This window comes from Rhipicephalus sanguineus, unplaced genomic scaffold (genome assembly GCF_013339695.2).
Source record: "Rhipicephalus sanguineus isolate Rsan-2018 unplaced genomic scaffold, BIME_Rsan_1.4 Seq736, whole genome shotgun sequence".
Classification (NCBI taxonomy): Eukaryota; Metazoa; Arthropoda; class Arachnida; order Ixodida; family Ixodidae; genus Rhipicephalus; species Rhipicephalus sanguineus.
The window spans coordinates 30,192-40,001 of NW_023615874.1; the positions used below are offsets into that span (position 1 = coordinate 30,192).

The following is a 9,810-nucleotide window of genomic DNA, read 5'->3' on the forward strand; positions in this document are numbered from 1 at the left end:
CTGCCGATATGCCATCAGCACTAGCGTAAGCCGTGTAAGTGGATAGTTTGGCTGCGTGTTGCCCGACGTCTTGTAAAGCTATTACTTCTGGTGTGGATTCTAAGGTTTTGATATATTGATGCAGCGACGCTGCTTTACGCCGAAAACTGCGACAGTTCCACTGTATTACTGTAAAGTGTGCACCGCGGCTGCCATCATGTTGCGTGGTGGAGGCGTCGTCGCTGTCTAGATTGGTGTGTAGGGCTGTAGCTGGCATGTCGCGTCGCCCTGACAGCTGCTTGACGCCCTTGGTATGCCTGCCTTCGTTGAGTTGACTTATCTGACGATTGTATTTTGCTATGATTGATTCCATCTGAGTGATGTACGGTGCTGTAAGTTCGTTAAATCGCTGCATATTTCTGGCTTCGAGGGCGCTGACGTGACTGAAGATGGATTGCTCTATCGTCTCAGTTATGGTGGCTGAAAAAGCGCTGAATTTCTGCTCCAGAGCCTTGTCCACCATGTCGGCTATTGAGGCCTGTTTCTGCGAAGTCGAGCTGCTGCGTTGGGCGGAACAAACGTCCGATCCTGTCGTCCCGGAAGCTGCCGGGGATATCTCGCAGTCTACGGAAGTTACAGACGCCCAGGTGCATTGATTTCTTTGTATAGATTCTTGTCGAAGACAGGCAATTTCATGCTTCTGTTGCGCAACTAGCTGCTGCAATTGGGCCAGCGTTCGATTTTGTTTCTCAATAGTTCTTAAAAGCTGTTCGATTATCGGGGATTCTGTATTTTGAGAGCTATTTTGTGTGCCCTTGGAGGCGACCTTTGATGCCCAGCTCACCTGAGCACATGTTGACTTGAGGGCCGGAGGAGCCGCTGTTGACGTCTGGCCCTGCTGGTTGTGCTGCTGGGCTGGCTGAGGTCCCCTGGACCGTGACCGTGATCTGGATCGGGATGCCGCCCGCTTCCCGGAAAGTATGTCTTGCGGTATATCTACCGGGAAGTATATCTTGCGCGGGTGTCGTTGCCGGCCGCGTTGTTTTCTTCCTGTCCCTTGTCATCACGAGACGGTGTCCTGCTGCGGTCGCGTGTTTGGCCGGCCTGCTGGCCTGGGGGCTTCGCGGAGGCTGGTTGACGACATCTGCGGGGGCAGTCGCGAGAGCCGGCAGCGTGCGGCCCGCCACACAGCACACAGCTTGGGTGGCACTCGTGTGGTTGCGATGCGTCCAGTCCAGTTTTGCCGCAGAGCGCACACCGTTCAGTCTCCGGCACAGGCGCGGGGCACACGTCCGTGCGGTGTCCAGGCTTTCCGCACGTGGCACAAACTGCGTTTGTTTTCATATACTTTTGCATGAGAGTGGCTTCGTTGAGGAAGAAGACGAGCCTTGGTATATAGCTGTGTTGAAATGTGAGCGTCGCTACGTTTGTGGAGCCAAGCCTCCGGGCCCCGATGATTGGGTTATCAGGCGAGGTGGTTGTAGCGGGCGTTGATGCCGGTGACCGTGGTAATTTTTATTTGTGTGCGCATACCAATTCGTATGCAGCGATTGTATGCAGCGGCGCACGGCGCATACGCGGCCAACATGCCTCACGTTATCACCGGCGTGCCGCGGGAGATAAGCAGTCACGCCCCCTTTGTGTTGACGTTTTCGAAGCCTCTGTTTCTTGGAAAATAAACTAGTTCTTGCCCAGACTTTAAGGAGTGTAGGTGTTTGCTTTTCGCTCCTCCTTGGGGCGAGTACGCTACAAAGTGGAAAAACAGCAGCCATGTCAGACGAGGAAGGCACTTCAAGCTCATCCACAACCAACGCCTCGGAGTTAAAGCTTCCTCATTTCTGGCCCAAAAATCCCAGGGTGTGGTTCAGCCAAGTCGAGGCCCGCTTCCAGATTCGACGCATCACATCGCAGGCGTCGAAATACCTCCACGTCGTTGCAGCACTGCCACCTGACATCGCTGACGCCATAGACGATGTGCTTGCCTCCCCTCCATCGGAGAAGGCCTACGACGAACTAAAAAGCACCGTCCTGAAACGTCTTGAGGTGTCCGAACAGAGCAGGCTGCAACAACTCCTGTCTCATGAAGAGCTCGGTGACAAGCGTCCCTCGCAACTTCTCCACCGAATGCGTCGGCTGCAGGGCCAACAAGCGTCAGAGGAGCGTCAACAGCCATTGCTTCGCGAGTTGTTTTTGCAGAGACTGCCACAGTCAACACGGATGATACTCGCTGGCTCGGACGACGTGGCTCTCGAGCGCCTGGCTCAACTCGCCGACCGCATCACCGACTGCACCGAGCCATCAAATATGCCTATTGCTGCAGCGGTAATGTCCGAACATGCAAGCCGGTTAGGTCGCTTAGAGGACAGAGTCGACCTACTGGCTGCAGCAGTGGAAAACCTCGCCCTCTCCAACGAACACCGTCCTCCACGGCATTGTTCGTCGTCCCGTGCTCGAAGCCCGCAGCACCGCGGCCACTCAAGCGAGGCAGAGCAGAGCGTCTGCTGGTACCGCCGCCGTTTCAGAGAGCAAGCCACTCGCTGCACCCAACCATGCTCGTGGATGGGAAACGCACCGGCCAGTCGCTAACGGCGGAATGCGACACAGGCCAGCGCTGAAGCCACCTCTTCTTCGTTGTCGATCGCATCACCGGCACACGCCTCCTTGTCGATACCGGAGCTGAGCTATCTATCCTACCAGCAACAGCTCAACATCGCCGACGCGGCAAGTCCATTTCCAGCCTAATTGCAGTCAATAATACTGCTATTGCATCATATGGAGTGCAGTCAATGACGATGGACATCGGGCTCAGGCGCACATATCGATGGCTCTTCGTTGTGGCTGACGTCAGAATGGCTATCCTGGGAGCGGACTTTCTGAGCCACTTCAATCTTGACGTTAGCGTTCGTGATCGTCGTCTCAAGGACAACGTCACTTCGCTCGCTGTTGTCGGACTGAAGTCTGACCTGTCCTCATGCGGCATTTGCACTTTCCACCCAGAGTCAAACATTCAAGAGATTCTGGCAGAATTCCCTGAAATCACCAAACCTCGGAACACCGAACTGCCAATCAAGCACAAGGTGATGCATCACATTGTCGCCACCGGACCGCCCGTCACCGCTAGACCTAGAAGGCTCGCTGGACAAAGACACGAAATCGCCCGTCGTGAGTTTGACCACATGCTCCAGCTCGGCATTATTCGACCTTCTTCCAGCAACTGGTCTTCTGCGCTGCACATGGTGTCAAAACAAGAGCCTGGTGACTGGCGGCCTTGCGGTGATTATCGGGCACTCAATGCTGCGACAACGGCAGACCAATATCCTCTCCCTCACATCCATGATTTCAGCGCTCGCCTCGCGGGAACGACCATCTTCACTAAGCTGGATCTGATGGCCGCTTATCACCAGATTCCAGTAGAACCAAGCGACATCCCAAGGACGGCCGTGACAACACCGTTCGGCCTCTTTGAATGTGTTCGTATGCCATACGGACTGAAGAACGCGGCACAAACATTCCAGCGTTTCTTGAATGAGGTCACTCGGGGACTGCTCTTTGTCTTCGTCAACTTAGACGACATTTTGGTCGCCAGCAAAACGCCGGAAGAGCACGAAAATCACCAGCGGCTCCTCTTCAAGCGTCTTGACGAGCACGGTCTGGTTTTGAAGCCCCAAAAGTGCATATTTGGTGTTGAAGCATTAGATTTCCCAGGCCATCGAATCACCCCGCAAGGCATCTTGCCGCTCGAATCACGGGTACAAGCCGTTAGGGAATTTCCCACGCCTGCCTCTTTCCGCAAGTTGCGCGAGTTTCTCAGGCCGATCAACTTCCACAGGCGCTTCATCGCATCCTGTGCACACATTCTACAGCCGCTAACTGACTTGCTGCGCCGGGACACCAAGAAAACATCCGAGTTTCACTGGTCAGCGGAGCACGAAAAAGCCTTCCACGACGCCAAAACTCAGCTTGCCTCCGCAACACTTCTGATGCACCCGCTTTCCGACTCACCAACGCGGCTCATGGTTGACGCTTCAACGACGGCAGTGGGAGCAGCGTTGCAACAATACGACGGCAAGGACTGGAAACCGATAGGTTTCTTTTCGAAACGGCTGAAACAGGCGGAAGTGCGCTACAGCACCTTTGGAAGAGAGATGCTGGCCATTTATTGCTCCGTAAAGCATTTCCGTTTCTTCCTCGAAGGTCGCACTTTCGACATTTTAACGGACCACAAGCCGCTGACATATGCGTTCAAGAACAACAGTTCCTCATATTCGGAAAGAGAACTGCGCCAACTTTCTTTCATTTCCGAATTTTCGACGGACATCCGCTACATAGCGGATGTCTGCCCCCCTGCCCCCTCACTGTTTTTTCCACTCATACCTTTCTTTTTCTTCTTTTACCATACGATTTTCACTCTCACTGTCCCTTTAATCCCCAATCCCCCGTGAGTGTATCGGGTGAGGTGTCCTCACTTGAGAGACAGTTATCGTGCACTCCACACCCAATTTCCATTTTCATTTCCTTCTTCCTTTTAAGAATCACCTCCCCCCCCCCCTCGAGGGAACAACACCAAGGCGTCGTGTACAGGGTGCCGTGTTCGGAATGCCCAGCTAGCTACATAAGCGAGAGCAAGTGCTTCCCAGAAAGAATGCGCCAACAAAAGAACGACGTCAGGAAGCTGGAAATGCAACGCAGCGCTCTTGCAGAGCACTGTGAGAAGCACGAGCATGATATCTACTTCGACGGCGCTTCTGTTCTGGAAACAGAAAGGAATCTGGGAAGGAGGCTCTTGCTCGAGTCGTGGCACATTCAAAACACACCAGCAAATGTGAACCGGTCCCTAGGAACAATGCCCTCGGTTTACGTTCACGGCCTCCGAAACGTGAGGGAAAGGGAAATCCGGAGCCGCGTGGAAACACGTCGGGGAGAAGCTTCCATGACCAAACCAGTCACCCCCAGAGGAAGGTGCCGAATCGGTCCCGAAACGTCGGGCTCTCTTAAACTTGGCTGGATCCATAGTAACCTCCTAAATACTCCACCCAGCCAGACAGATTTCTGTCAAAATGTTTACATTTAAGACCAATCTTATATGTGCGGATTTTGTGTCAGTGCCACCACGTAGATGCTCTTTAGGTGGGGACACTTTAGGGCTTGCTTGCAAGGCGCGATTGACCAGAGATAATGTTTCAATGGCAAGCGCACAGCGGCCTGCTGACGGCATGCAGTGCATATCTATCGGCGGTACGACGATTCTTCGAGACTGAAAAGGTTTCATCTTCCTGTGTTTTCCCAGCCGGAGCTTCGCGGGAAATCAGAAATGATAGAGCCACGCGTCCCACAGCTGGTCCAACGAGTCAGACATGTGTCTTACGAAGCTGCCTGGGAAATCGTCCGTCGGCGCGTCCCCCGACATTGTAGCAGCCCGGCGAACCGTAGCCCAGCAGGCTGAAGACAAGGTCGTCGAGTCCTGGCGCGGCCACGCGAAGGACAGAATGGTCACGCATGGTGAAATTCTCATGCATGAACGTAAAGGGCCAGATGGATGTAACCTCTCCCTGTCAAGTCACTAAATAAGCACCAGTCGACAACATGGCGATTATTACAGGCACGCACATTCCCCACACCCTCGCTGTATAGTCGCCTCTACCAATACGAGGCCAAGCTTGCGGGGCGGCTCACGCCAACCTCGACCAGATTATCTGAGAATGTGCGCAGCGACACACACCATTGAACACAGTAGTAACCCTAGGTTTCAGATAACCATGCCCGAACTAATGGAGGCTATGCGGCTCAGCGCGTGCCCGGGGATGCAACTGCGGGCAGTCCGGCTGACCGAAGACGCCGCCGAGACTCAAAGTCTCGTCACCGCCTGAGGAAGTGGGCTCCAGTAGGGCTAGACTCGCGGGCCCGCGCATCCCTTGACCACAACAAGGACCCAAAATATTGTTTTTTCTCTCTCTACCATTTAATTGGGATTTGCTGTAGCCGGTTGCTATAGCAACGCAAAGCAAGGCTTTTTCTGCCTTGAAGTTACGTCTGCAGACAATACATAGTCATTGCCTTCACCGGAGCGGCGGGTCATCGAGTCGATCGCGCTTCACGAGCATCCTTACCTGATGTGAACGTTACACCGTGGCCAGCACACTGAAGCCTACGGGCGGGATGTCCAATCTTCTCTGGGCCTGGAGGTACGGCCTGTGCAACAGTGGTAGCCCTAACAGTAGGCGTACTACGGTCAGTATAGCTCTTAGGAGCTAAACGCGATCATTCTTCCATTATATGCGATATCCGAAGACGATCCACTGGTCTCATGTTAGAACTTTTGGCGATGAAGTGCACAAAAAGCCATTCCATGTTATCGTGATGGGTTCTCTTGTTAAAGCAGGGACGACCTTGCTGTTTTGGTTCCTTATAGGATGCGGCTTTTACTGCTTATTTATAGGACAGATATGTAGATTTCAAAGTGCACAATAGAGCTAGCCAAAAGATCTCTTTGCTGAAGGTTGCGCTGCAGAATTTCTGAACGTCTACAAAAATAAATTTAGAGTGATTTTATTGCAAAATAAAGACTTCGACAATATTGAGGGAATAAGATCGCAGAGCACATACTCGCTGCATCCTGGCGTGTTTTCTCACTGACAATATTCTCAAGCAAAGCGACTTAGCTTAGCCTGCCAGCAGTGGCATAGCCAGGGGAAGGGGGGCGAGGCACAATGGGCCTGTGCCCCTCCCCGCGAAATTTTTTCTACCATCGGATACAGAGCACGAAATCACACTCGATCACTTTTACCTGCCCGCACCCCATGTCGGATCAAGGGCGTGGAATCCCATGGAAACATTTATGCCTACGTCATTGCCTGCAGACTGTATTTCGTCCTGAAAACTATTTAACGTTGTGAAGGAGGCGGTAATCTGGCTGTTATTTAGGGGTATAAAAACTTGTACCAGCGCCATTATTGCGGCAAGGAGGAGGCAGGGCCAATGACAACTCATCAGCCTTGACGCACTATACAGAGATGCAGTACGTGCATAGAACATGCGCTACTTGGTTGCATGGAGTATTTCGCATGCTCACATCTGAAGTGCCAGTTGTTACTCCAGCTAACCACATGCGAAGTGCACATAAAAAAATGTTCTGCATATCTTTGGCGCGTGCCCCACGAAAGTGTTGGCACGTTATTACAGCCCCGCAAAAGTACGTGGACTATTTTGGCCCTCTTAGACGAGAAACTGTGAGGCACTTGCACGTCTTACATTGAGCATATGTGCAACAGAGTACGTGAGAGAGCACTTCTAAGCACAAACTACAAGGAGAAGAGATAAATTGACGTACATTCTCTTTTGTCTATGTTGCAGCTGTGAGAGAGGTTTAAGACTGCAAGCAAAGCGAACAGTGCGCCATGATTTAGATTTCTCTATAATCTGCGGAAGTGCTGCAGCCATCGCCAACCTGAGGACGTACTGTAGGGAGGGGGCAGGTGAGCGAACAGTAAAGAAGCCGTTGAGCCTCTGGCTCAAAACCATCATTCAAGGCTGTCCAAAGCAGCATATATAAAGCAAATAACATCTGTCACTGTCGTTCCGCGTTTTTTGTAATTCAGTTTCGCTAAATATTGGGAGTGTACGAATACCGAACAATATCTTTAGAATCGAATACCGAATTGAATTAAGTAAATAAAAAAGGCATGGCTTATTCCTCCGTCATAGAGGAATCGGTATAACACGAACGTGAACCGTGTCTTCAAAGGAGTAGTTGACTGTTTATTGTATATTAATGTATGAGAGCTTGCACAATATCTATTGGTGTTTGGTAGCTATAGCACCGTAGAACCTGGATGCACCCACGTTGACGTCTAGTGGCGCATCTCCATCCCGACGACAAACGCCCATTATCTTGACTTTAACCTTGTGGTAGCTGAAGTTAACATATGACTGGACGCGACAGGCGAATCACGTGACTACGTCGTCACCGAATCGGATCGCCGTGGGCGCTGCATATCACTGGCGATAGTTTTCTACAATAATGAAGCGAAATCCTCCACCGCGCTGAGATTACCGAAACGCTCGCATTCGGTGTTCGTTAGTGTCATGACGCACTACTGGTGGCTTCCGAGACTGGCTTCGGCAGCGCGTCAGAGCCAATCTCCTAGCATTGCTCAGGCCGTTCCATTCGCACGGGGAGAACGCAGTCAGAGAAAGTAATGCGACACCCACAAGAGCGTCGGTGATTGGACGCGGAGCATGGCCAAAGGTCGCCATCCCGCGGACTAGAAACGCGAAGGAAAAGGCCACGCGCGTCCTCTCTCCTCTCTATCCTACCCAGATTTCTCACGGTTCGAGCGGGGAACGTGGTGTGAGAGCCAGGTGAGCATCACAGAGCAATTTTGAATATCGATGGATGCTATGAGCGAGGCTTAGGCTAAAGCAACGCTCATTCGTTTTGAGACGGCGGAAAGGAGGAAGTTGCTTTCCTTCTCGGCCTGTCTTGGCTGCCTCCCGCGCTGTCCAGCCGATCTGGTGGAGCATGATGGTGCACTATATTGTGAGTAATCTAGGACTACACCTTTCTGGAAAAACCGCGCGTTTGTGTGCCCGTCTGTTCGTCCACCCGTGAGTAAGCTAACGCCTTATGGGGAACTCGATTGGGAACATAGTAGAATGCTGCCATGTTGTCTAATGCGCTGTCTTGGCAGCTCTGATTGCGCCAAAGGGGTTTTACGACGTTTCTGTATGATTGGTTTAAACTGTCGCCATTACAAAACTTTCCAATATGGCGGAATTGGGCGATGTGCAGTTTAGCATCTACGGCCCATAGGAATAGATGGGGTCTCGTGAAGGCGTATATGACCATACGCGCTATATACCTCAGAAAGAAAACAGTGCAATTCGACTGACACAGCAAGTAACCACACCATATAGTTAAGGAAACAGGTAACAATATCACACATTGTGTGCGTGCACAGTAGTGGTGCCTGTCTTCTATTCATTGAAACATTAAATTACTCGATTACCGTCGCCGACGAAAACTTCGCGAAACTTGGTATGTGCCTGACACAACAAAATTATGCCGATATAACTAGGTGAGCCACTTTTCTGAAACCCAGCCTAGAACTAAAGGTTTGTTCGAAGGATGAAATGCGATGTGGAGCTAGCAACGTGTCTGTGGTCGTGCATGCCGGCGACCGTCGTGTGCTTTTTGTTTTGCGACACCGCCATCGGCACAAGAGGGGGCACTGTGTTCCGGCAGGCACGACGGCAACCTTATGACAATTATCATGCGAGTGACAATGTAATCACATCTAATTTAGTGTTTTCTACTTAAGTTTTCTTTTGAGATGCTATTGAAGTTCCACATGCATCCCCATCCTCATCTCCAAGGAGGTCGTTCTTGGCGTCAAACAAGTACCGCCGGTTACAAGTGAACACATGTAGCCGGGCAAGCGTGCACCTAGTGCATATCTCATCAAATTTTTAATGTAACCCCCATGTATGAAAGGCACATACGGGTGCTTCACAAAAACTTCACACGGTCCTATATGCCTTTGCCTAAGACTACTCCAAAGCAAAAGCCATCTTTTTTTTTGTTCCCTAAAGTTCTTCTGCAACCAACGTGGTTTTGCACTGCCTCCGGGATCGGAGGTATTGGGAGCTTTGTGCCACTCACATGGTTTTGCACTGCCTCCAGGATCGAATTCGATTTGTGCATCTCGTGTGGTTTTGCACTGCCTTCGGGATCGGATTAGCTTTCTCGCGTGGTTTTACACTGCCTCAGGGATCGGATTAGCTTTGTGCATCTCGTATGGTTTTGCACTGCCTCCGGGGTCGGAGGTATTGGGA

The 9,810-nt window shown here is 51.6% G+C and overlaps 1 protein-coding gene across 1 annotated transcript; it reads left to right on the forward strand.

Moving 5' to 3' along the window:
* Positions 1 to 1,749: 1,749 nt before the first annotated feature.
* Positions 1,750 to 2,565, forward strand: LOC119378210 (uncharacterized). The gene has a single exon (XM_037647416.1). The coding sequence runs from the start codon at positions 1,750 to 1,752 to the stop codon at positions 2,563 to 2,565; it is 816 nt and encodes a 271-aa protein (XP_037503344.1).
* Positions 2,566 to 9,810: the final 7,245 nt, after the last annotated feature.